The sequence below is a fragment of the Oenanthe melanoleuca genome, chromosome 26 (genome assembly GCF_029582105.1).
Source record: "Oenanthe melanoleuca isolate GR-GAL-2019-014 chromosome 26, OMel1.0, whole genome shotgun sequence".
Taxonomy (NCBI): Eukaryota; Metazoa; Chordata; class Aves; order Passeriformes; family Muscicapidae; genus Oenanthe; species Oenanthe melanoleuca.
In genome coordinates, this window is record NC_079359.1 from 5,400,741 (window position 1) to 5,427,785 (window position 27,045).

Below are 27,045 nucleotides of genomic sequence, written 5' to 3' on the forward strand. Positions count from 1 at the left end.
CAGATGAGAACCTTTCCATGGGCAGGTCCCAGGGGCAACACTTCTGGCTGCTGCCATGAAGGAAGTTGTTGCTGAAAATCCCACCAGCTCCCCTGCTCAGTGTTTATGGGGAGCAGTGGAGCCTGACACATGGAATCACTGGTTAGGATAAACAAAAACTGAGGAAGGAAGCTATGAAGATGCACATTTCCCCTCCCAAATACCCATCTACTTACTAAAATACAGAGTTTCCTCCCAGGCACCTAATACTGACTAAATGATGTGGTTGTCTTCAGTTTCCAGCAGCCAAACCAACCAGCTGAAAGTGCCCCAAACCAAACCAGGGGAAGGTTTCCTGCCCTGCTGCCAGGAGTAGCAGCTCTCCCAGGCTCCAACTGAAGCTCAAGGTTAGTTTGTGTAGTCTGGAGTTAATTCTGCTCACTGAAGATTGCTTGGAAATAAAGATGCAAGGGAAAGACAACTGAACCCTTGATGAAAACATCAAGGTAAAACAGAGACTGAGTAAGTCAAAAGGAAGAAAATAAAGGCATGAGGTTGATAAAACAGCACTTCAGATTTTAACTATTTTGTCTCATAAATTTCTGCTGTATTGTAGCCATCTTCCAAGCTCTGTCACTTTATTCAGAGAGCTGTGGGATGGCACATGCTACTGAATTCCCATTTATAACTGAAACCCAAAAACCCCATTTCACTCACCCTAGTGATAAACCCTGTTTTTGACAGTGCCATATTTCACTTTGATGAGCAATGTTACATGCAGCACAAGAAACTTGCAACTTTATTTTTCCTGGCAGAAGAACACCTTCAGAAAAGAACTCTGCACAGCACAGTGGGAAAGGTATGACTCTCCCTAGATAACCTTCTATTCCAGGAATGAATGTATTTTTAGGCAGTGCAGCCACCCAATCTTTAAAAATGCAACCTGATTTATGATGCTATCATCATCAACTTAAAGATCAGAAGCTGAACTACCTTAAACCACAGCTGTGATGCCCCAAAGATGGGGCACCTGAACATTCATTCCAGAGCTGTCATGCCACTGATGTGTTACCTCCTCACCTTCCAGGCACAGACTGGCTGTTACCTTTTAGTGATCAACAAATTTTGTGTCCAGAGAAGGGAACAGAGCTGGGGAATTGGCTGGAGCAGCAGAGGGAGCTGGAGGGGCTCAGCCTGGAGAAAAGGAGGCTCAGGGGGGATCTCCTGGCTCTGCACGACCCCCTGACAGGAGGGGGCAGCTGGGGAAGGTCAGGCTCTGCTCCCAGGGACCAAGGGACAGGATGAGAGAGAACAGCCTCAAGCTGTGCCAGGGGAGGTTTAGGCTGAGTATTAGAGAAAATTTCTTGCCAAAAGAGTGGTCAGGCCCTGGCACAGCTTGCCCAGTGCCATGGTGGAGTCACCATCCCTGTGATACACCATCAGACAGTGTACAGCTGTGGCACCTAGGGACATGGTTTAGTGCTGAACATGGCAGTGGTGGGGGAATCTTTCCTCCTTCCCCCAGTCCCCAGATTGTGTTCCAGGGTTAGCACCTCAATGACTCTTCCAACAGTCTCCAGAATGCTGCTATGGGGCAGAATGCTCTCTGTTACCTCTGTCTGGCTCCTGGACTGTCCAAAAATTCTGCTGCTTCCTGCTTTGTTACAGCTGCACACAACCTGTATGAGGACATGGCAAACTTGCTGAGCCACAAGTGAAAACTGCCCAAACTTTTTGACACAGATGCCACCATATAAAGCTCTGAGGAGTACCCAGACATGCCTGCAGTTTTACAGCTCTGGCTCACAAGGAGGAATAACAAACTGAGAACAACAAACAGCTTCCACCTAACCCAGAGTCACTGCACAAAGTACCTGCCTATTCAGGAAGCAGCTCCTCAATTAGTACAGCCACCCAGCACCTGAAAACTAAGTCAACAGCAAGTGCCAAGGTACTGCAGAGTACTGTAAATGACACAGGAGTTATTTCATCAGCAACTCACTTCTCCTTGGAACAGGCCAAAGGGAAACAGAGAGTAAATCATCAAAAGGCAGACAGAGGATAAACAATCTTTGCTGTCATCCTTTGTAAACCAGTCCTTGAAGACAAACAGGCATTGCTGTTATTACGTTGGGAGATGCTTTCCCAACTAGAACCAGCAGAATGCTTTTCCCTTAAGACTCAATTTTCATACAAGTTTACTCTTTGGTTTTATCTGTCACCCAGGAGACAGAGGAGCAGCTCATACCCATTTCCCACTACCACCAAACATTAGAGAAGTTCAACTGCCACCAATAGTTCATTTCACCAACTGGGAGCAGTTTTGTCGATGATTTCTAAATGTTCACTCATATTTAACTAATATCTCCCTTTCCATTTTGCATTAGACACAAAACCATTGCCAAAAATAATTCAGTGAATATAATCTAAATCAATCACTAAAAATACAGGACTGATGTTCATCCAGCAACACTCTGCAGGCACTGAGGTAGACAAAGTACAGCTGAAGCCACCCTAAAGGTTCCAGACACGGGCTGTGGTGCAGGTCTGTGCAGCACCTGATGCCTCCAAAGAGGGCAGTGACACAGGCTGCAGGCTCAGAAACATCACTTGTCATTTAAAAGGTTATTTTCAAAATACAGCTTTGTGGCTATAAATAGCCAAGCCAGCTTCTCACACAGCAAGTACACAATGGCTCTTAGCCACAGTGGCCCAGATACCAGAGCAAGTGTAATTTTACCTTTGTGAACACACACAATATTTGGGGCCACCCTGCTCCCAACAAACTAACCCGATTTGTAAGATTGGTCTTGGGTTTTGTGAGAGCAGCTGCCAACTCTGACAAACTAAGTCAATTGACTTGGTTAACCCTTCCATTACCTAAAACGACCTGATTGCTCATCCAGAGCAAGTTTCATATATTAAATTCTTTAACCAAAGAAAAATATTTTACCTGATCTTTCTGTCAACAAAGCCAGTTCTTTTCAATGTGTAGGATTTCCTTCCTCATTGAGTGGCCATTTGGTTGCACAGATACTAAACAAGAGCTGACTGTCACTACCATCTGCCCTGTAATATAACATTGTGTTTCTAATAGTAAGAGAAGTTAGTTAAATATCCCTCCATGTACTACATCATTCCAGCTGTTAAGCAGTGCTCTGGGGATCCCCAGCCTAACTGGCCTCGGCTGATGCTTTACCATAGGCAGCATTATTGTCCAAGCAACATGAAAACAAATCTATTTTGGACACGTTCAGAGAAAGAAACTCATAACAACCTCCCTGACCATGATAATAAATAATTTCATCTGATAGAGATTTACAGACTCAGGATGCACATGCACAGCATAACCTTTAACAAAACAGTTTTTGTTCCATTTGAATGTGTGAGAACATCTTGTCACTCTTCAGCAAAACTGTTACTACATCCATGGGACATTGGAACAAAGTTTTTATTTCAATCACAGTAAGGTCATCTTCCCTTTTTGTCAAGTTTGTGAAGAAACACTTCACGTAAGCAGCTGGCTGGTACTGTCAGCATCTGCTCCACCACTCACTCATCCAAGCTCTCCCAAGTATCAAGCCCTAGGTGTTACTGGTCAGTGTCACCCGATACTGTGCTCCCAAGGCACATATGATACAATTCTGTATTCTTTACGTATACAGAATTAAATTTGCAGCCTGCCTGTCAGTACATGGCTTGCCATGGTCTCCAGGAGTGTGACCTTGCTGAGCTCAGTGCCTGCCATCAGAGTCCAGAGCACTTCACCAGACACCTCACATTACCCACAGCAGCAAGAGACCCATCGATCCTGGCTGGAAACCCCTCATGAAGTCATCCCAACTCTGCCACGTATCCACCTAAAATTCAGTCCTCTTGGCTGTCAAAATGCTTTCAATGACCAGCTTTACAGTGGCTGGCTCTTACCAGTATCTACAGGACTTATTTATCTGATAATAAATGAACATGGGCTGTACCAGAGGTTACTAATGCAGGGCAATTTATTTGCTGCTGCTATACTAAACTCCAGAAATAACCAAGAAAAAAGCCCATCCATTACAAAGGTCACTGCTCTACCAGCTGAAGTCTTATTCAACCTGACAGTCTGCAAGCTTACATGCTCTTTCTTCAAACTTATTTTTGGAAGTCCAAACCAAAATGAATAAATCTCCTTGCCTCTTGTTCCCTGACAGCCAGCGAGCTCCTGAACCATCTCGTACATGTCCCAAATGCTAACATCAGCCCAGCTAGGAAGAAATCCTGATTAACTCAAGAACTATCCTGCTATTTGTGCTGTTAACATGTTATTCTTTACAAACACATTCGTTCCAGATGTTATTCCTGAACTGTGCTTTTTTCCCCACTCCTGTTGCTACACTACATGCTTAATCTACACTATCTTGAGCTAAGAAAATTTTCTTCATGAAGCTGGCCTGGATCCAAATCAGATTCATTTCAATGACCAGATGCACCAATCTGGGACACTGATTTCACACGCCCTGCTAAATTCTCAATCAGTCTTGGACAGCAACAGGTTTCCCAATATTCTGGGGCAGCACATTCCCTCGCATTCCTGCTCATTTATACAAGAGCAGCAAAAGCTACTGCTGGAACACAGCACATGTTTCTTGACAGTCAAGGCTTTACCACTCTGCAGCCAATTCCTGCCACCACTTTGTACCATCTTCACATTTGGACGAGTATTAATAGAATCTACGTTGCTTATCGGCCGTGTGGCCACTCTGCTCTCTGCCAAGGAGGAGTTTGGGGAGTTTCAAGGCAACTCTGATAAAACACAATGCAGGAATTGGCCAGATACTTCAGACCGTGCAAAATTCGCACTCCTCCCAGGAAATTTTCCCGGCACTTCAGGAGACCCCGATCACATCCCAAGTTTTCAAAAAATTAATAAACCGGCCGCCTGGTCAGGCCCGCAGCCCTGCCAGCCCCCGCTTTATTTTGCTAATTAACCCACTTAATAACCCTGTGAGAAGCTGGTACATCCCACTGCCCGACTGGAACCACCTCGCTCTGCTCTGACACAGCCCGGACACCCCGGCCGGGGCTCAGACCAAAGCGTGCGGAACCCTTTGTTTACCAAACGCCGGCCGGGCTGCAGGTACCGCTGTGCCCCCGGCCCGGCGCTGACCGAGCGCCCCCGGCCGCGGTACCTGGTGCAGAGCTGTCAGCCCGTCCACATTGGTGGTGTTGATGCGGGCGCCGCGGCCCAGCAGCCTCTTCACCTCCTCGGTGTCGCCGCTGGAGCAGGCGGCCAGGAACACGGCGCCCTCCTCGAAGCGGACACGGGACCCTCCCGCGCCGCGGTGCCGGCCGCGGCCGCCCCCCGCCGCCACCGGCTCCTGCTCGGTCAGGGAGCCCTTCCAGCGCCGCAGCTGCTCGGCCCGCCGCAGCCGCGCCGACTCGGCCCGCTTCCCGCCCAGGTGCTCCGGCTCGGACATCGCCGCCGCCGCCGCCGCCGCTCTGAGGGCCGCGCGGGGCCGCGCCGCGCTCAGCCCGGAGCGGGGCGCAGCGCCCCCGCCGCCATCTTCGCTACGCCCCCGCCGCCGCCGCGCCCGCTCCGCGCGCGCCCCGCGGCACCCCGGGACATGTAGTTCGGGCGGGGGCGGCGCCGCACCTGCCCCGGGGCGGCCGCGGCTCCCGGCGGCCCCCGCGCGGCGCCGCACCTGGGCGCGACCGGGACTACAACTCCCGGCGGCCCCCGCGCGCGGGCGCGGTCGGACGCCATTGCTGTGGCTTCCCCGGGTGCCGCCCTCACGGGAGTCACAAAATCCCGGGACCCCTGAGGGTGGAAAGCACCTGCGGGATCACTGGGTGTCCCCGTGCCCGATCGCCATCTGGTCGCCCACCCACAGCACTGAGTGCCACGGCCAGTCGTCACTTGGACATTGTGCCTTCAGGGATGGGGACTCCACCACTGCCCTGGCCAGCTCCTTCCAATGCCTGACCGCCCTTCCCGGGAAGAAATTCTTACTAAAATCCAACCGAAACTTTCCTCTGGCACAACTCGATGCCGTTTCTTCTTGTCCTGTCCCTTTTCCCTGGGAGCAGAGCCCGACCCCGCCAGGCTGTCCCCTCCTGCCAGGGGGTTGTGCAGAGCCACGTCCCCCCCGAGCCTCCTTTTTCTCCAGGCTGAGCCACCCCAGCTCCCTCAGCTGCTCCTGAAAGTGCTCCAGACCTTTCCCCAGCTCCTTTCTCTTCTCTGGAGTCTCAGGACAAATGTCCCGCTGCCTTCGGGACAGACAGACAGGTGCGGAGCGACTCGGTCCAGTAGCTGCCAGTCAGACAATTGGCTGATTTTATTGAGATGCCCAAACCTGTAGATTTGCAAGAAAGAACTAAGGAATAATCATCAGCAGGTCTGTGAAAGCTTTCTAACCCTGGCACAAGGAACATTTAAAAAAAAAAAAAAAAAAAAAAAAAAAAAGCACGGAGTTCTGAAAACCATCATGAAACCAAATTCATCCTCCTTGAGAAGCTCAGAAGGCAAGAAGGTTTCTCAGAACTTTGTACAACTCTTCCGCCACACTAATACAGGATTTGTGCAAGCTTAAAGACATTGGAGACGACATATTACAATAACTTTTGATTCTCTGGGCCTTTAAAGATGTATTTAAAGAATCCCTGGGGGAAATAGCGGCGGTCAAAGACGCGCAATCGCGTACATTGAGTATTTGAGTGTCTGCCTTCCCCTGGCTGCCCCCGGGAGGCGAGCGCGGACCGGCGGGGCTCCCTGCGGAGCGGCTCTCCCGGCTGGGCTCCTTCCAGCCGGACGAGCTGGGAGGGTTCGGCACGGCACGCTCGGCTTGGCTTCCCTGCGCCTTCCCCGAGCCCCCTCTGGTGGCTGCGCGTCCGTCCCGTCCCGCCGAGCACCACCGCAGCGGCTCAGCGCTCCCGGTGAACGGGCTGCCCCTCTCCGCCAGGTTATTCCCGGCTGCCCCACGGAGCGTTTGCCTCAAATCGTTCACTGGAGGAACCTCAGGACGGCTGCGCTGCTGAAGGATGAGTGACGAATCCCCAGAGCAGATAGCATTTGCTCGTTAGCCTTAAAACAACTCCAGCGGTTTTTAGCAAAGTTCCAGGTAAACCCCCAGGGGCTGTGGAGCCGTATGTCTGATATCCACAGTGTGCAAAATATCGTGACCCACTCTAATGACCAGAGTTAGCCCTAAGTAAGCCCCCTGCCCACAGGCTGCTACTGCCTGTGCACCAGCACCCCCAAGTCCTTCCCCTCAGGGAACACACCGGGTTTGTTTGAGGTCTAAACAGCATTTCTGATGCCTTGATTGGCCTTGGTCACTGCTTTGGGCACCTCTGGCCCCATCTCACTGCCCCAGGATATTCTTTGGCTGGACCTTGTGGTGTGAGCATTCCCGAGTGCCCCCTGGGACAGAGCCTGGCCCGTTTCAGCCACACTGTGCATGCAGATCTTGCTGTGCAAAGCCGAGCAGGCCCTTCAGTCCTTTGGGAAATGAACCTGCAGAGGGTGAACCTGCCAGGTAGAATTGGGCCTGGCTGGGGAAGCTGAGCCATGCAGAGCAGAGGGTGCCATCCCCTTCCAGTGCCACATCCCACTGGGTAACATTTGAGCTGGTGCTGGGAGCCATGGCAGTGCCCAGCCAGGCCTCAGGGAATCATGGAATCACAGGCTCTAGCTGCTGGAAAAGCTCCCTGAGAATGAGTCCAACCATTCCTCCAGAGCTGCCACGCTCAGCACTAAGCCATGTCCCCAGGTGCTACACCCACATCTGTCACATGAAAAGGGATTTTTCTGTATCATTAGTGTTGGGAGATTTACTTGACCCTCAGTGTTTAATTTGGCTCAGTGCCCCAGGAAAGCCGAGACCCTTGTGCCCGAGCAGTCTGTCAGCGTCCCGTTAGGGGGAGCCATCCCCAGGCCAGACTGCTGCACTGGAGAGTGCTGCCGCTGACTGACTCCAGCAGGGGGGAGAGCCCTCGGCAGATCGGCCACTTTTTGACTTTTTGACACTTTTTGCTGGCAACTGCCAGCACCAGGGAAGGATTCACCCTCACAGTTTACAGAACAACTCTCTTTATTTATATAAAACTGTGACAGGTTATAGCTTGAGAATTGTCTGTGATAGTAGCTGTCAGTGTACGATTTGTCAGTGATAGGATCTGACTGCATAAACGTGTTCAAAGCAATCCCCAGACAAGCTCTAATCCTCAATTACAACATTCAGTGGCACAGAGTGCAGTTCTTGCCCAAAAGGTCCTGATGGGGAAGAAGGCAGGTTCAGCCCATTGACTGAGCCCAGCAGTAACCATGGAGTCTTCCCTCACTTTTCCCCCATTCTCAACTCACTTTTTATGCTGTTTCTTTCTGTTTAGATGGAACTTGAGTGACTCAAGTCATGCAGACCTTTATATGTAAAATTCTTGGCTTTGCTTTTAAAGACAGTCACAAAAACCACCCCAGTGAGGGGTGGTCATACTTTGGGGGGGTTACCTTTGGGATGGAGGAGTGGTTTTAATGAACCACATTCATCAGAGAAAAGCATTTTCACTCCAGTTGCTGGCTGAGCAGCAGGACATCTCCTCCTCCCTGCCCTGGCTGGCAGGTGCTGAGCAGTTTCTCATCTGCAAAGCACCATTGAATTTTCTCTAATATCCAACCTGAACCTCCCCTGGGGCAACTTGAGGTTACTTCCTCTTGTTCTCTGGGAGAAGAGACTGACCCTCCCCTGGCTATAAGTCCCTGAACAGAAAACTCCTGCTCTCCTGCATCCCTGGGCTCTGCTGTGCTGTTGAGGAGGTGGGAAGGCTGCAGGAGGTGAGAGGCAGAGGGACAGTCCCAGGCAGCTCCAGGTTACAGAGCCCAAGAGACACCACTCTGTCACTGGGGAGACTGGGAGGTGAGCTGGGATGGGCTTTGGGCTCTCTACACTCCCACAGGGGCCAAGTGTCCCTCTGGCACACAAGGCATCCTGTGCCAGTGTAGAAGGGGCCAGGCCTGGGCCCTGCTCCCTATGCAATGGGGTCCTCCACAAACCTGGTCCCCTTCAGAGCAAAGATCAGAGATGGAGTTTCCAGCAGCAGAACTGGGGGATACAGGGATCCTTTCTGAAGCTGACAGGCAGCTTTTAATCCACTTGCTCTGCCTCCTCTGGAGAAGAGAAATAGGAATAGGAGAGTCTCTGAAACCTGGCAGCTCCTGCTTTGCTCCTGTGGGATGGAGGCTGGAGGGGGTAGGTCTGCCTAAGTCTGCTGCAGGGTGGCATCTGCAGCACATCTCCTGCACCCTGGCTTAGACACAGCTTCTGAGTCATCTGCCAGAGGCTCCCCAGCCCCCAGGGAAAGGATGCAGTGACACCATCTCTAGGATATGTCTAATGCTCTACAAAGCCTTGGGCCACCCTGTGGGACATCCCTGGCCATCAGGAGCAGCTGCAGGGGGTGATGTTCTGGTTGACACTGCTTAACATGAGTGGTCAGTGTGCCCAAGTGGGCAAGGAGGCCAGTGGTATCCTGACTTGTACCAGCCATGGTGCAGTGAGCAGGGCCAATGCCTGTCCCTCTGTGCTGACACTGTTGAGGCACATCCAGTCCTGGGGGCAGTTTGGGGGCCCTTTATGGCAAGGGAGTCATTAAGTGGATGGAGTGTGTCCAGAGAAGGGAAGCTGGGGAAGGGTCTGGAGTACCAGGAGTGGCTGGGGGAGCTGGACAGGCTCAGCCTGGAGAAAAAAGAGGCTCAGGAGGGACCTTCTCATTTTCTATAACTTGCTGACAGGCAGTTGGAACCAGGTGGAGATCTGGCTCTCCTCCCAAGTAGGAGGCAACAGGACAACAGGAAATGTCCTCAAGTTGTGCCAGGAATTTCTTAGCCCAGAGTTCACAGCAAAATTCCATGGAATCTGGTGCCAAAGCTTTCCAGGTCCAGAGGAAGCAGCTCCTGCTGCCCTCCCAGCCCTCCTCCCTTCCTGCCAGTTTTAGTTGCACAATCCCAGCAGCTGCAGCAGCCTGGGCTCCCCAGCTCCTGCCTGCAGGATGCCTGCCTTGGGTGAGCTGTGGTGACTCGGGGGAGCAGTGGGAGAGGAAGGGTCCCTGAGCCCCAGAGAGCAGCCTGATCAGCAGCAGAGATCAGGCTCTTTGTGTCAGCTGCCTGTCCTTCAGTACCCTCTTCCATTTGTTGAGGAGGAAAAGGCCAGCCCAGGCCAGAGAAATTCAATGGGAGCCTTTGCCATTGGCATCCTGGCCTCCCTTGGCAAACCTGCCCATGGCCACTGCCATCAGGAGCACTGGAGCATCCAGCTTCTCTCCAGCCTGCAAGGGCTGGCAGATCCTCATGGAGCACAGATGCCCCAGGGGCCCCCAGGGCAGCAGCTCAGGGTGGGAAGCCATTTAGCCACAAAATTGTTCCATTCTCCTGACTTCCCCTCCAGGAGCTTCCTGTGTAGCTGCTCCTGGAAGTGGCAGCCTTTTGCTGACCTCCAGGTCCAGGGAACAGAACACTGATGGATAGAATCTTCCTGTGCACTAAAAATGCCTAAGAAAGGGAAGATCCTTTCCCTGTTCGCTGCCACCTGGTTCCTGTCCCTGTGTGGGGTTTGCTGGGATCAGGGAGGGTGTCCCACTCCCCTCCCTGCCCTCCTCCAAGGAAGAGGGGGACAGATCCAGGGCACTGTTTCCCAAGGGGATGGAGAGCAGGAGTTTGTACCCCAGCAAGCACCAAATCAGGCAGGGAGGAGCACGTGAGGGGACACTGAAGCTCCTGCTGGGATGTGGGGTCCTGCCAGGGCTCCAAGCACAGAGCAGTGACCAGGCAGAGCTTCCAGTGTGGGGCCATGCTGCAGGGCCTACCCACAGACCACCCTCAGGGTGTGAACAGCATCCCCTGGAGCCTTGGAATTGTTTGCCACAAGGTCCTGGGCCTGCCTGGGCTCCTGCACTGCCCAGGCATAAAAACACACAGGAGAAAGGGAAAAGCAGCTCTGAAGCCCTGCAGCCACACTTTCTGTAGGCAACTCTGGGAATGTTTGGGCTCAGAGGGACACATGTGAGGGCACAGAGGGTGTGTGGGACATCAGGGAAGGGCAGCAGTGTCTCTGCTTCTGCACTGCTTTGGCCTCTTCACTTCTCAGAGCTCTCCCTTCACAGGGAGCCAGACTCTCACCTGTCCTCCAGCTGTGCTGGGAGTGTTTTCCCAACTCCTCTGCAGCCTTTCCTGTGCAGTTTGGGGCTGTGTGTATTTCTCCCCCCTCTGTGGTGCATTGTTCTGGTGGGTTCCAGTGGAAGCCATTGCCAGAGAGTCTCTCCTCACTCCCCTGCTCTGCAATTTGTTATGAGAGACTCATAATCCCAGTCTGGGTTGGTTTAGAAGGAACTTCAAAGCCCATCTTGTCCCACCTCCTGCCATGGGCAGGGACACCTTCCACTACATCAGGTTACTCCAAGCCCTGTCCAACCTGGCCTTAGACACTTCCAGGGATCCAGGGATCCATCTTCTCTGGGCACCCTGTGCCAGGCCCTTACCACTAATATTGTACAACAATTCTCTTTTTTATCTGTGGAAAAGCTACATTAAGGCCTCCCTGGACCCTTCACTTCTCCAGGAGAACACCCCCAGCTCTCCCAGCCTGGCTGCAGAGCAGAGAGGGCTCCAGGCCTTGGAGCAGCTCCGTGGCCTCCTCTGGGCTCTCTGCAGCAGCTCCAGGTCCTTCCTGTGCTGGAAGCCCAGGGCTGGAGCAGCTCTGCAGTGGGGTCTCAGCTGAGGGGGGCACAGGGGCAGAATCCCCCTGCCCTGCTGCCCAGGCTGGGGATCAGCCCAGCACACGGGGGGTTCTGGGCTGCCAGAGCACAGGGCTGGGGCACGTTGAGCTTCTCATGCACCAGCACCCCCATGTCCTTCTCCCCAGGGCTGCTCTCTGTCCATTCTCCAATCTTCAAACGTCTCTTTTACTTTAGAGGAAAACGTTCAGCAGAACAAAATACCGACCGAAACATCTGGGAGGTGCTCCCGCCGTCTGGGAACTTTCAGGGTTCCGGAGGATCCTTTCCCCGCGGTGGGATGGGGGTCTGGGCAGCATCAGTCGGTGCCGGGGCTCTCGGTGCTGCCGTGGCTCTCGTGGCTCTCGGGGCTCTCGGGGCTCTCGGGGCTCTCGGGGCGGTCCGGCCGTGCCGCCCCCAGCCCGTGACATCAGTCCCGCCGCCGCCCCGCGACCCGCCCTGCCCCGCCAGCGACAAAAGCGCCGAGCGGCGGCCCCAGCGCGGCTCCCGACACCAAACCCCACTCCGAGCCCGGCACCGACCCCCGCCCCGGATCTGACACCGAGCCCGGCCCGGATTTGAAGCAGACCCCGACACCGTCCCCGGCCCGGCCGCAGGTGGGTGCGGGCCAAGGCGGCCGCCGAGCGGCGCCGAACGCAGCGGAGCCGCCTCCCCTCCGTGCCCGGGGCTGCCTCCATCCCTCTCTCCATCCCTCTCTCCATCCCTCTCTCTCTCCCTCCCTCCATCCCCGAGGATGCCCCATCCCGCCCGGCGGGAGATGCGGGGCTGGAGAGGGGCCCGGCCCCGCCGGGTGCAGCGGGGTGGGCACGGCAGCGGCGCGACCCCTGAGGCTGCGCCCGGTCCGGAGCAGCCGCGCACATGGAGGGATGCGGAAGCAAAAGCTCTTGCATCAGATGGACTGAACTCACTAGAGCTGGTTTCCAGGGGGCCTGAGGCAGCTCAGCTCTGGGCTCAGGTCAGTTCCCAGAGGAGATTTGCACTGCTGTGCACCAGGCTGGGCACAGGATCCTGCGGAACTCCAACTTCCCAACCCTCGGAGCTCTCAGCCCGCGGGAGGGGTTCAGGAGCGCCGGGCAAAGCCCCGGATGCTGCCAAGTCCCGGTGTCAAATCCTCTGTCCTTGCTGCCTGAGACGGGTCCAGTGCTGAAATAGTGTGAGAGGTGAGGCTGGCTTTGGACGCTGCTCCTCCTGGCTCTAGAGCTTGGGGAAGGGTGAGAGGAGAAGCCCTGCAAGGAGCAGCTGTGGTCTGTCTGTTCCTGCTGGCGCAGAGGAGCCTGAAGTCAGAGCTCCCCGGGGTCACTGCTCCTCCCAAGGGGCAGTGAGGGACAGCTTCAATCTCTGCTCAATGTCAGCAGGGACAGGACCCCAGGGAAAGGCTGGAGGTGTCAGGGGAGTTTAGGTTGGATATCAGAAAAGGTTCTTCCCCCAGAGGGTGCTGGGCACTGCCCAGGCTCCCCAGGGAGTGGACACATCCCCGAGGCTGCCAGAGCTCCAGGAGAGTTTGGACAGCACTGCCAGGGATGCTTAGGGTGGGATTGTTGGGGTGTCTGTGCAGGGCCAGGGGTTGATCCTTGTGGATCAATTCCAGCTCAGGATGCTCTGTTATCCTGCTGGGGGTGAGGCTGGCAAAGTGCAGTGTGCCCTGGGAGGATTCAGCCCTTCCCAAGGAGCTCAGGGCTGTGCTGCTGCAGTGGTCCTGGGCTCTGTGCCAGCCTCTGCTGTCCCCTGGATCAGGGGCTCTCCAGCCAGGATGGCAGTGCCTGATCAGAGCAGCTGAGCTGGAATTGATGTGCTCCTGGAAGGCAGAACCAAGGGGGGAGCATGCGACCAACTGAGGCATCTCAAGGCTTTGGGGAGGCTCAAGTGAGCTCAGTCTGGTGATGGATCTTGATCCCTGTGGGAGTCAGGAGCTTTTCTTAGCACCACCTGAAAGTGCTGCTGCTTTTGTTCTGGGTGAGGCTGGGATTGTCCTGGAGGACCCTGCTTCCAAGGAGCCGTTGTAAGCCCAGCTTGGGAGCAGTGCATGCACAGCAGGGGCCGTGGCTGTGAGAGCCGTGCCTGGCCGGGGGCTCAGCGCTGTGCTGGCCTCTCTCAGGCCCCTCTCTGCACAGCCAACCTGAGGCTGCCTGGGGGGCAGAATCATTTCATTGCTGGTGGAGCCAAGCCTGACTTATCTTGGAGTCATAGAGCAGATGAGCCACGTGTGAGCATCCCTCTGGAGCTCAGAGCCTCCTGACCTCCCTCCTACCCCAGCAAAGCACTCAGAGACATCTGATGTGATTCAGCTGTATCTACTGGGGCAGTTCTGTGATTTCTGCATGGTAATTCCCAGTGGTTTTCCATGTCTCTGAGCTCACCAGCCTCAGGTCCCCATTCTCTTGCTCACCAGTTCAACATCACTGGGTCATGCATGACCTTCACTTATCCTTGCTTATGCTGTTGGTGGCCCAGGGTCTCCTCACATCACTGCTCCTCCCAGCTGATGACACAGCAGGGGACAAGGGGACAGTTCCAGCTTGCCCCTTGTAGGGCTATTCCCACCTGTGCCCAGGCGATGGGAAAGCTGCTCTGTGACAGTTCCTGTTGGCCTGGGGCAGAGTCCCCCATGGGACTGCAGGTCCTGCTGATGAGCCCCTGCTGCTGTGTCCTGGGGCTGTCCCAGGGGATGTTCCCTGGTGTATCCCTGCGAGCTGGTTGCTCTCTGCTCTGCCCATGTCTCATCTGTCTGGGTCCTTCTTGATTTTTGGCCCATTTTATGGCCATGCCAGCTGCTCTCTAAACTGGAAGGCACTACTCAAACCCCAGGGCTTGGGGCTTCTCCTGTTGCTTCCTCCCCTTTGACTCTTCCCTTTGCCAGGGCATGAATTAATTCTGCCTGGACTGCTGTAAACATGCTTGTGAGTGAATTTTTTGCAGCACTGATAGTGTTCTTCTGTCATTTACTTGTTTTAATGCTCTCATTGGGGAAAAAAAAAACCAAAACTTTTTATATGGGTCAGCACGAGTCTGCTGTTCTTCAGTGATCTCCAAACACAAAGTAATTGCTCTGCAATTAATTACTGTAGGATTTTAGTGGGGCACAGACACGGGAGGATTTTCCAGCTCTTGCAGAAGGGTGAATGGGCAAGCTGACATCCTGGTGGCTGCAGGGATGCTCCTCAGAGTGTGATGGGGTAGGAGCTGCCCTGCCCTGAGTGCTGCCATGGCCATGGAGCTGCACCCACACAGCCACAGGCGTTGCTGCAGCTCCAGCAGTTCCCACCAGGCTGCTCTCAGGAGGGCAGGGTGGAGGGTGTCAGCTCCAGGGGCAGTGACAGGAGCACACTGACCTTCTAACCCACCCAAAAAGGAGGATGACTCTGTTTCTGCTGCCTGATGGCTGCATCAGCCCACTGCTTCCCCTTACAGCCAGTGATGACATCCCAAAGCACCAGTACACACCAGTTCCGTACTGGTTTATGCCTGGTTGTTCAGTGTAATGTATGTGAGTCTGAGCCCAGATTTTGTAGAACCACAGACAGGTTTGGGTTGGAAGGAACTTGAAGGTTTCCCAGTGCCACCCCTGCCATAGGCAGGAGCACCTTCCACTATCTCAGGCTGCTCCAAGCTCCATCCAAGCTGCTCTTGCCCAGAGAGCTGCACTGCTGCAACACCAGACTGGAACTGGGGTTAATCTCCAGCAAGTGCCAGCCTTGGGTGCTTTCTGCACAAGCTGCCCTGTACCTGTGCTCCCCAAGGTGCAGCTGCTGCTAAAGGATGGCATCTAGGTTTTGGGGCCTCGTCCCTTATCTGTAGTGGATGATGGAGTGGCTCCAGGGCCAAGCTCTGCTTGGCACTGAGAGTGTTGTTTGTAGGGCTCTGGATATGTTTGCTGGGAGTTGTGGAGTTGCAGAAGGAAGGAGAATAATCTTGTTTTTTTGGCAGCCCTGCCTGTTCCCCTTGCCTGTGCTTAGTGAGGTCATTGACTGCAGGACTGTCACCTCCTGTTCCTTATTTTGCATGAGTGGCTTGGAGAAGTGTGACTGTGGTCACCAAGCATTGCAATTGGGCAAAATATGCAAAGTATTCTGGAAATAGTGCTGAAGGGATTGCAAACACTCTAACTGTCTTAAAGTGGCCATTACTTAGGGAATTGGGAGGATGGATCTGGCTGGACAGCAGTTGTGAGGGCTTTGCTGGTCCAGGTGCCCAGAGCAGGGTTTTCCTCTTCCATTTTTTTGCTGCTGATGCCAGCCTATAGCACAGATTTGGTCTTTGTGTGGCCTGCTGGGCTCTCAGCATGTGGGCAGTGTATTGTGGACTAATAGAGAATTCTCAGCAACTAAATCTTATCTCAGGCTATCTCTGTGTCCAGCTGTGAGCCCTCACATGGATCCCCAGGACAAACTCATTTCCATGGTGTGTGCCAGGAGGTTTTGCTGGAGCTGTGTTTGTGCTTTGTGGTGAGAGTTACCTGCTCAAATCACCTGGCATCATTTAAACTGAGTGGACACACATGAAGCCATCCCATGGTGGATTGAGGAAAATCAGCAGCAAAAGGGCTTGGACTCCTCTTGTGGCAAATGCCAGGTGAGCTTCACCCAGAAGCAGTTTTTCTCCTCCTTCAGGCAGCTCAGGGGAAGGTGTTCCCACTGCTAATCTCCTGGTTTGGGCAGGGTAGCCCTGATGCTCAGGACAAACAAAGCCTCTTCCTTCACTGCTGCTGCTCTGGGGGAACAAAATGTGCTGTGGAGGCAAAGGGGGGCAGCTGGTCCCAAACCATGGGGTGCACTTGTGGATGCCCTGGCTCTGGAGCAGGGAGGGCTGTCCCCAGAACCAGAGATGGGGTCTGCCAGCTGTGCTGGCTGGAAAGGGATGGGGGACCTAGAAAAATTGTAGTCAGTGATGTGTGATTCCTGAGCTGGGATCTGACCCAGGGGCTGAAGGGGCTGGTGGGCTGGAGGATGCCATGCAGGGCTCAGGGGCTGGCAGGGGTGCTGCTGGATGTTTCTGCCCTCCAAGGAAACTCCTGAACCAGATCAAACCTACTCCTGCTCAAGGGGAAAAACAGGCTCTGGAGGGAAGCAGCCTGAGTCCTTTTAAGGCAATCCAAAGGCTGGGACTGGAAGCAGGCTGGAAGGGAGGGATTTGGCACAGTGGGAAGCTCAGCCAGGAACTTGGGACAAGAGACTTCCCAGCTGCTGTGACCACACCCCAAACACAGCTCCCAGCACCCTGGGAGCCAGCACAGCCTCTCCAGCCCTCTCCCAGCACCCTCCACTTCTCTTGTCTGTCCTGCACTGAGACCCTCTGTGCATCTGGGAACTGTGGCCAGGATAAAGTGCAGTCAGCAAGTCAGGTCTGACCCCTGTGCTAACCCCTGCCCTGGTAACCAGGCTGGCAAATCTTGTACTCTGAAAATGAGGTTTGGTTTTGGGGACCTTGTCCTGCTGTTCTGGGGACCTTTAGCTGTTCAGCAGTCAGGAAGCACATGGTGACTTCTGCTGCCTGTCCTCAGGTGGGAGCAGGATGGGGCATTACAGAGGTGTTGATGGGAAGAGGCCCCTGCAGACCTCTCAAGCTGCAGCTTGTGCCTATTGGACTCCTCCAAAAAGTGTTTTATTGTCTTTGTAGCAGCCCCAGGCTGCTGTTTGATTGCCCTGAGCTTCCTCTTGGCCACAGTCAGTCAGTCTGGCTCCCTCAGAATCTCCTTGCAGGACTTTGTTGTGTGAATGTCTCAAGGTTTACGATGACCTGGTCTTCACAAGCATCAAGGCCCTTCTGGGCTGGAGCTCTGCTGCTCATGTAAGCAACTCAGAGTATTTGGCATTATCTGCAAATCTAGGGGCCTCTTGTTGGTGTCTCATCAGACACAGCAGGAAGGAGAAGTAGAAGCATTTATAGCCTGCTGAGGAGCTGGAGGTGGCTTAGGCTGGTGCTCAGGTCTTTGCCCTGCTCTGTCTTCTTGGTTTCAGGTTCTCCAGGCTCTGAGACTCTGCCTGCAGTCCTGGACTGAGATCTGGAGTGCAGGGAGTGCCTGGGAGGGCAGGAGCTGATGGTGCTGTGGGACATGTGCCAGAGCCTGGGGTTTGGTGGTATCAGGGGTCAGGGCAGCCCTGACTGTCCCCTGCCCTGCAGAGGCTGAGATGGAAGAGTTGGTCAGGGAGAAGGAGCTGGGAGTGTGCCCAGGGCTGTGGCAGCTGCCACTCCAGCCCAAGGCTCAGCCACAGTCACCCTGGCTGTGGCATGGGCTTACAGGAGAGCTGTGGCCTGAGGAGGTGCCTGGGTAACTCTGTGAGTGTTTCCTCCCAGCACTGTGCTGCTTCCTCCCTTTTGCTGGCACTGACAGGAGCTGTGAGGTGCCACAGCCCCAGGACAGAGGTTTCTGTTGCTCCTGCAGACAGCACCAGCTGTCCCTGGGAGGCATCTGGCACTGCTGGGTGCTGGGTCCCTGAGCTCTGCTGGCTCTGCTGGTTGCCAGCCCTGCAGTCTGTGCATGTGTGGATATGGGAAAGCTGCAGGAGCTCTGGTGCCTGCTCCAGCTGCCCCATCCCAGCCCACAGAGCCCTGCCCCTGTGCCTGACTGTGCTTTCTCCTGCAGGATGCCAAACTGGGGAGGAGGGAAGAAGTGTGGGGTGTGCCAGAAGGCCGTGTACTTCGCTGAGGAGGTGCAGTGTGAAGGCAACAGCTTCCACAAGTCCTGCTTCTTGTGCAGTGAGTACAGCCCCTTCCCTGAGCCCCTCTCTGCTTCCTGGGCAAGGGCTCCTCAGGATCTCCCAAACCCCCAGCATGGCAGGAGCATCCCAGGACTTGGGCTGCCCAAGCTGTCAGGGCTGAGCTCTGCCAGCACCCACACAAACACTTAGTCTGTCCCTGCTCCAGGGACAGGCCAGGCAGGGCCCTCTGGTCTGTGTGCAGATGTTAAGGACTGGAGCATGAGACAGGGCCTGTCGCAGCAGTGCTGGCAGGAGGTGGCACATCCCTTGCAATGCTCAGAGCTGGGCTGGCTGTAGCCTTCTAAGTGGCTTTGCCATGCTGAAAGGTGGCTGAGCCTGGGGAACTGGCCTGGAATCTCCTCGTGTCTGAGGGGATGAGGGGAAGGAGATGTGGTCCTCTCCTGGCCCTTGTGCTGGTGGAAAGCCTCCTGAGAAGTGCTGAAGGTCACCCCAGCCTGTCTGCAGACCCAGTGCTGCTGAGGGTGTCTCTGGTATATGTTTGGACCCAAGTGTCACTGCCAGGGAGGGGCAGCAGAACAGGATTTGGCTGCAAGTGATGCAGTGCTGAGCTCCCTCCCTCTGCCTGCTCTGCAGGATCCTGCAGATACTGCTGGGATCCTGCTGCAAGTGCCCAGACTCCCTTTCCTGCCTTTGGGGATCCCAGGACCAGTGGTGTTGCAGCACTGAGAGCAGCTCCTTAAACCCAGGGCATCCAGAAGACATTTGATTCAAAAAGATGAGCAGTGTCCTCAGCCTGTGTGGTTCCAGATCACTGTCCTGTCCCTGGACACTCACGTATCAGAACCAGTGATTCTCCTGTGCCTACAGGAGATGGGGCTTGGAGCAACCTGGTCTAGTGGAGGCTGTCCCTGCCCATGACAAGATGAGTTTTAAGGTCCCTTCCCACCCAAACATCTCTGAAATTCTGTGGGCAGGAGCACACATGTCTGTCTGCTGGTGTCTCCTGGAGACATTGCATCTGCCACAGAGCAGCAGAAATGCATCTCTAGGGTGGCCTTGCAGCAGGGCCCCACTGAGGTTTTTATGTTTCCTCAGCTGGTCCCAGTGCCCTGGTCCCAGTCTCACCATCCCATCACAGCAAGGAGCAAAGCTGGGATCTTTTCTGTAGGGGCAGAAAGCAGAGGTGGGATTTGGAAACAGGCAGAGTGTGGAACTGATCTCTCCCAGCAGGGAAACTGCAGTGACCATGGGATGATCCCACCTAGCTGGCTACTGGGTACTTCTTGTCCAGCCTGCCTGGGATGCAGCATGTGCAGCTGGATCCAGATGGGAGAGAGGGACAGGGGGAGGGACAGGGGGAGGGACAGGGAGAGGGACAAGGAGAGGGACAGGGGGGCTGCTGCTGTGTCTGTGTCTGTGGTAGGGAGGGTGGCCAGTGTGGCCAGGAGCTCCCTTTTTGGGAGTTTCCAGGCTGCAGACTTGCTTTGGCTGGTAGGGCTCTGCAGGGGAGTTGTGGAGGCTTTTCCTGGGCAGGACGAGGGTGGCAGGCTGGGTGTGTTGGCAGCTGCTCTGCAGAAGGAAATCCTGTTTGTTCTGGGGCCTCAGATAAGGAGGGTGGGGAATGTTGCCCTCACCCCTTGTGCACACAGCTGCTTTGCCAGGGAAAGCTGCTGCCATGGGATGCTGGCACCCAGAGAGCAGGGCAGGCCTCCAGGAACCACAAAATGAGGCTGAAGGTGTTGCTTCCAGATGGGAATACATGGCCAGAGTGGGGAAGAAGGTCCCCCGTGTCTGTTCATGGGAGCAGGTGCCCAGGGAGTGTCCTCAGCTCAGGGCTGCTGTCCCTGTGCTCTGCAGGCATTTGTTATGCCATTCCACATGTACCCAGCAGCTCTTCCTGTCTTGCCTGTGGCTCCCCAGCTCAGGCTGTGGCTCCAGTGCCAGCCCACCCTGCTTCCCACTGTTCCCAGTCCATGCTGCAGGCTGTGGGTGGTGCTCCTGAGCTCCTGCATTCCCCAGTGCTGCATTTGAGCCCCATCAAGGAACTTGAAACCATTATCTTTAGGGGAGAATAACAAACACTTCAACCAGATCTGCCAAAAATATCATCTAAAAGCAGCCAAGCCTACCACAGTGCATTAGAGCTCAGGGAGCAACTTGGTGATTGACTCCTGGCCGTGATCCAGCTGCCTGGGTAGTGCAGTAGAAATGAGCTGGAATGAGCCCCTTGGCCTTGGAAAGCAGAGGCAGCTTTTGTCTAATTGTTTTGCTGAGCAGTTCAGCTCCTCTTAGAAAAACAAAGGGTCCTTAATTCGGTGAGTGCAGTGCCCTGGAATTTCTGCAATGCTCAAACTCGGGGGCTGGGTATAAAATTTTTGTCTCTCAAAGCTCTGTGAGTACAGATGAGGGGCTGTGAAAGCTGGTCTGGAGCTCCAGGTCCATCCAGATGCCACTGAAATCATTCTCTGCTGCCCTGGGACAAAGCTCAGAACAAAGCCCTGGCAATGCCAGTGAAAGTGCCCACATTCCTTCCTGGTGGTCTGCCAGAGCAGTGGCACTGCAGGGCAGTGCAGAGATCCCAGGGCAGCTTTGGGGCCTGTTCCCAGCTCTGCTCTCTCCCAGCTGGGTCCATTCTCCATCCCCAGCTCCTGCTGTGGTGGGAACGTGTAGCCAGGAGAGACTGCCAGAGCCTCCTTAGATGGCAGGAGATGCTTCCCCTTGCTCCTCCTTGTCCCTGCAGAGGCACACTGGGCTCTCCTGGCTGTATTTAGTCATGGCAGGGCTGCCTTCTGCCCCTGCTCAGCTCATGCTGCTCCGAGGGGAGAGCTCTGCTCTGTTTGCATTCCTGTGATGTTGAGAAAGGCCAAGAAACTGCTCTGCTGGCCAAGAAGCTGCTGGAAGCCTCGACATTTAAGGTGTGGAAAGCAGGATTGGGGAAGCTGTGTGGCAGCTGCAGCCAGATCTGTTTGGGGCAGGCTGCCAGCACTGCAGATTCTGCCCTAGGAGCTGGGATCCTGCACTGGGTATGAGAACACTGGGCATCACCTGCAGTCTGGGTGCTGGTGGCCTCCTGCTGCCTGGGCAGTGTCTCAGGAAGTGCTGGAAGGGATGTGGCAGCTGTGAGCAGAGCTGGGACAGGAGCTGGTACTTCCAGGACCTTAAGGGGGTTTATAAAGAGAGTGACTTTTTACACAGGCAGATAATGACAGGGCAAGGGGGGATGTTTTTAAACTGAAAGAGGAGCAATCTAGATTAGATATAAGGGAGAAAGTTAGATTAGATATAAGGAAGTAATTTACTCAGAGGGTGGTGGGGCATTACTTCCCAGAGAAGTTGTGACTGCTTCATCTTTGGAAGTGTTCAAGACCAGGTTGGACAGGGCTTGGAGCAACCTGGGATACTGGAAGGTGTCCATGGCACCTGATAATCTGAACTGAAGGTCCCTTCCAACCCAAATCAGTCTGGGATTCTATGGAAACCTCAAAATCAGGAGAAGGCCTGAGCCCAGCACCAAGCTCAAGCTCTGGGAGGGCTCAGCAGGGCCCCTGAGCCTGGCTGCCATCTCCTCCTGTCCCATCTTACATCCCACATTGACCCCCAGGGCTCAAACACCCAGCTGGGTTAGTGTTCCTCACCTGAGACACCCCATGCACCCCCCAGAGCAGGGCAGGACCAGGGCTGAGGTGTCACATGAGCCTTTTGAGCTCTGGAGGGGTGACTGTGCCTAAGGTGTGAAGCCCTTGCACTGCCACAGGGCTGTTCTTGGATGGCTCTTGGTCCACCCAAACACCAGGAAAACCACATTTGCTCACATTTCTTTGCCTTGAGTGCTTCCTGCTGTGGATTTGCAGTGGGGCCAGGACATCCATCCCCAGGCTTGAGAATCCTGCAGTGATTCATGGGGAAAATTCACCCCCATGGTTTAAGTGCAGCTGCAGGAAAGCAGCACCCAGAGGGTTAACAGAGCTTTCCTTCCCTTGCTATCACCCTGCTGGCTTTGGTGGTTGCTTCCTTTTAAAGCCAGACACTGCTCTTGTTGTGATCCTTATCTGCCCTGGTTTGCATGTGTTCCCTGCAGGATCCTGGCGAGGCTCTCCCTGCTCCTGGAAAGCTGAGCTGTGCTGTCCGTGGGAGGGAGGGCTGGTTTTCCCCAGCTCATCACTGAGCTCCGGCAGAGCAGGCTGATGCCACACCCTCCTCTCTGTTCCAGTGGTCTGTAAGAAGAACTTGGACAGCACCACTGTGGCCGTGCACGGTGAGGAGATCTACTGCAAGTCCTGCTACGGGAAGAAGTACGGCCCCAAGGGCTACGGCTACGGGCAGGGGGCGGGGACCCTGAGCACCGACAAGGGCGAGTCCCTGGGCATCAAATACGAAGAGTGAGTTGGAGCTTGGGCACCTCCTCCCACAGCTGTCCGTGGTGCTTGGCTGTGCAGCCTGTGCTGAGCTCCCAGCACTGTCTGTGGGATGCCTGGCCCCTCTGCCCCTCCAGGGAATCCCACTGAGCCCTGTTTAGTGGGTGGGATGGGATGGGATGAGTGGATGGGATGGGATGGGATAATGGGATGGGATAATGGGATGGGATGATGGGATGGGATGGGATAATGGGATGGGATGATGGGATGGGATGATGGGATGGGATGGGATGGGATAATGGGATGGGATGATGGGATGGGATGGGATGATGGGATGATGGGATGGGATGGGGATGGGATGGGATGGGGGATGATGTGGTGGGATGGGATGATGGGAGATGGGATGATGAAGGATGGGATGATGGGAGATGGGATGATGTGGGATGGGATGGGGTATGGGATGGGATGATGGCAGATGGGATGATGGGATAAGGGATGGGATGGGAGATGGGATGATGGGATGGGATGTGTCCCCATTGCCTGAGCACACTGCCCACCCCCTCCCAGCACACAGCCCTCAGGCTGGACTTTCCCTGGGGCTCAACACGTGGTTCCTGAAGTTCCCTCATGAGCTGGGCTGGGATTTGGGATCTTCCCTGCTCCATCTTGCTTTTCTAACCATGAGCTGTGTGCCCCCCAGGGGCCAGCCCCACCGAGCCCCCAACCCCAGCGCGGGCAGGATGGCGCAGAAGGTGGGGGGCGCTGACGGCTGCCCCCGCTGCGGCCAGGCCGTCTACGCCGCCGAGAAGGTCATCGGGGCTGGCAAGGTGAGGCTGGGGCACAGGGCTGCACCTGCCCTCAGCCAGGCTGGCCTTGGCTCCTTGGCCACCTTCACCTGAGCACCAAAGAGGTGTTGGCGTGTAGGGAAGGCAGGTTGTCCCGGTTGCAGTGCTCTCACAGACTTGTACATGGAGGAGAAATACATTTTATATTAAATATTTACAGCCCTGCTCAGCAGAGCCACAGTGGAGATCCTCTGTGGGTGTGCTAGGAGGGTGAGCAGTGCCATGTGCCGTGTGTCACTGTTAACTGAAAAGAGCATCCTTCCCTCTGTGCCACAGGCCAGGATGCTGTGGCCAGGATTTGGGGCAGGCAATGAATTCCAGTGGTCAGCATTGCCCACAGGCTGGGCAGGGTGTTCAAATGTGGGCATGGGTTTGGGGAATGTTCCTGGGGCTGTTCTGGTGGTGCAGGTCAGCTCAGGGTTGGGTGTGAAGGTCTCTGCCACAGCCCTGGCACTCCCTGTGCCAAGGTCATCCCTTTGCCAGGGTTCTTTGCACTCTGAGCTGTGACCTCGTCCCAGCCCAGCTCCTCTGCAAGGCCTGGGCACCCCTTCTGTCCTGCCCCCAGGTGAGGTCCCTGCCTAGAGCTGTCCTCCCCACAAGGTCAGGCACATGCAGAGCTTCTCAGGGACACCAGGCCAGGCTGCTTGGTGGGTGGCCATGCTGGCACAGCCTCACCAGTGATGAGGTGTCACCCCCTGACTTGCCTGGGCTCTGTCCTCCTGGGGCTTTGTGCTTGTGCTGTGTCCCTAGAACAAGGAGAGGAGTCTACAGAAAGGGCCCCTCAGTGTCATCATTCCCCAGCTGGCTTGTGATGGGCATGTTGAGGGTCAGCCCAGGGTCAGAAGCTGAATTTGCCTTTAAAACCATGATCTGGGCTCCTGGTCAGCTTCTGGCCCCAATGTTTACAGGGAACCAAAGTTGGTGAAGCAATTACATTAAAGTAGACTCAGAGAGGATTCCAGAGCATGTATTTCATGTGCTAATGTTTGCTGGATGACTCCATCCAACAATTCCTCCTCCAGCCCCCCAAATTTCACATTTTCTTCCAAAAAAAAGGTTTCATGTTTTCCCAAGTGTTTGTTTAAATTCCTCGGTGAGCGTCTCTGGCTACTTAAGGTCTGCCTAAAGGCTGTGAGCTCATTTATCTCCAGGGGACTGCTGGAACCATGGGAGGTTATTTTTAAACACTCTGGTTTTGGCATTTTTCCTGTCTGTTTTCTGCCTTTCTTGGAGCTGTGGTTGTGTAGGGCAGTTGTCCCATCCCTGCTGCCTCCCCAGACTAACAACAGCAGCTGTGGGGCTCAGCTGGACAATGGGGGGGATTTCTCTCACTGGTTAAGAGAAGACAGTCCCCAAAGAGGGGAGGATTGCTTCTTACAAATTATTGTAGAAATTACTACACAAATGACTTCTAAGAGTGTGGGCAAAAGGTTTCCAAAACCAGATCAGCACAGGAGCAGTGATCACACCTGGTGTTTCCTCTCTGTATTTTCCCTGTGGGGCTGGGAGTGCTTTCCAGGGAAAAGCTTTTATCCCATTCAGAGCTCTTTGCCAGCCCCTTTGGATCAGAAGCAGAGCAGGTTTGTACCCAGCATGGCTGCCCTGGGGTCTAACTGGGCTCTGCTCCTGTCCCACAGTCCTGGCACAAGTCCTGCTTCCGCTGTGCCAAGTGTGGCAAAAGCCTGGAGTCCACCACCCTGGCAGACAAAGATGGGGAGATCTACTGCAAAGGTGAGCCCCCCTTCCCTGCTGGCTTGTCCTGGGCTCTGAGGGGTGGGGGTTAGGACCCATGTGCAGGGAGAGACCCAGGGGGGAGGGAGGCTGGGAAGGGGTGGCCCAGCAGCTGCTTTTGGGCACTGACTGTGCCAGGGCCTCTCTGTTTGCCCAACAAATCTGGCAAACCTTGTCCTGTCTGGGCAGGGTGTGCCCCTGGGCAGAGCCCGCTCCTGTGCCGGCCTCACCGTGTCTCCCTTCCACCCTCTGCAGGTTGTTACGCCAAGAACTTCGGTCCCAAGGGCTTTGGCTTCGGGCAGGGCGCCGGGGCACTGATCCACTCGCAGTGAGCCCCAGGCTCTCCTGTGCTGCCCGCCCAGGGCTGCTCTGTGCCCGCCCAGGGCTGCTCTGTGCTTGCCCAGGGCTGCTCTGTGCCCACCCAGGGCTGCTCTGTGCCCGCCCAGGGCTGCTCTGTGCCCACCCAGGGCTCTCCTGTGCTGCCTGCCCCCCACGCCGCAGTGAGTGCCCCACTGTCCCCTCCAGCCACCGCTGCTTTGCAGCACCAGCCCCTCCTGCCCTGCCCGGCGCCCCCCGAGCTGGGGTGTCCCAGCACTGCTCCCCACTGTGGGGACAGTGTCCTGTGGGGCAGGTGGCACAGGGGGGCCACTGGCCCCAGTGCCCAGTCCTGCCCTGCGCTGCCTGTCCTGCCGGCCGCCTGCTCAGCCCTGACACCGAGCAAGCAATAAAACATCCCAGATGTCAAAGCTCACCAGCCTGGCCCCCACTTCTTTGCTATCTGGGGCTGAGAGGCACTGGCTGCCCTGAGCTGGGGAGGTGTTTGCAGGCCTGGCCTGTAATTAAAGCCCAATGGCAGGAGTGTGTCAGTGCAGTTTGACACGGCCCAGCTGTGGCCACCTGAGCTCTGCTGGGATGGACTCCCCCTCTGCTCCCACCAACAATCAGCATGGAATGGTTCGGATTGGAGACCTTAGAGCTCATATTGTTCTACCTTCCACTACCCCAGGTTGTGCCAAGCCCTGTCGTTGAACACTTCCAGGGATGGGGATAACTATTCAAAAGCAGAGGTTGAAGCGGGATGCCAGGGACAGCCCTTCTGGGGTGTGTTGGTAGCACCACACGTGTCACCCTCTCAAAACCCCTGTCAGTGCTTTTGGGTGGTGCCTCTCCAAACAGGCCTGCCCAGCAGTGCCAAGTAATTAACAGCTTTTCACCTACTCCCTGCTTTTTTAGTAGCTTGTGGATCATTAAGCCTCCAGTTTGGCTGCTGCCCAGGTTTAATTGGTTTCCATCTCAGCTCTTCACTCCCTTTCTGTGATTCTCCTGTTGGACCGGTGGGACAGACTCGGATCAGCCTCGCTGCAGCTCAGTTAGAGACTCCACAGGGAATTAGGTTCTGGGGTTTTAAAGTTATAAACATTGTGGTTGAGCAAATGAGATGGGGAGTGTTCTGAGAAGCACAACAGAGGCAGAAATCCCTTTTTGGGGCAGGACTTGGGCTCTTTTATCAACTTAAGTGTTTTCTCCTGTTCATCACACCCTTGGTTTTGCATGGTGTTTTTGAAGCAGAGATGGGGAATTAAGTCTGTACCATCTCCAAAAACTTTGCCCCTCTAGATGCTAGAAGGAGCCACTGCTCTGGGCTGGGTGGTGGCTGTCATGAGGGCTCAGGGGGCAGATGGCCCAGGTGGGGTTAGGAGCTGCAGCACAGAG

General features: G+C 55.1%; 2 protein-coding genes across 11 annotated transcripts in view; one reads left to right on the plus strand and one right to left on the minus strand.

The window, feature by feature from the left end:
- PPP1R12B (protein phosphatase 1 regulatory subunit 12B) overlaps window positions 1-5,582 on the minus strand; it is a 109,179-nt gene extending 103,597 nt beyond the window's left edge. For 3 of the 10 annotated variants that reach the window (XM_056511109.1, XM_056511112.1, XM_056511110.1), the window contains exon 1: window positions 5,151-5,569. In XM_056511109.1, coding sequence (XP_056367084.1) covers window positions 5,151-5,438 — 288 coding nt within the window. In that variant the 5' untranslated portion in view covers window positions 5,439-5,569. Of the gene's footprint in view, window positions 1-5,150 lie in introns of all 10 variants that reach the window. The other 7 variants (XM_056511114.1, XM_056511108.1, XM_056511106.1 and 4 more) reach the window with 4 other exon arrangements.
- A 6,591-nt stretch (window positions 5,583-12,173) lies between these two features.
- On the plus strand, window positions 12,174-26,083 carry CSRP1 (cysteine and glycine rich protein 1). The gene is made up of 6 exons (XM_056511118.1): window positions 12,174-12,341; window positions 18,326-18,438; window positions 22,612-22,780; window positions 23,457-23,583; window positions 25,239-25,332; window positions 25,588-26,083. Exons 2-6 carry the CDS (start codon window positions 18,327-18,329, stop codon window positions 25,662-25,664), a joined length of 579 nt encoding a protein of 192 aa, XP_056367093.1. The 5' UTR covers window positions 12,174-12,341; window position 18,326; the 3' UTR covers window positions 25,665-26,083.
- The last annotated feature ends 962 nt before the right edge of the window (window positions 26,084-27,045 follow it).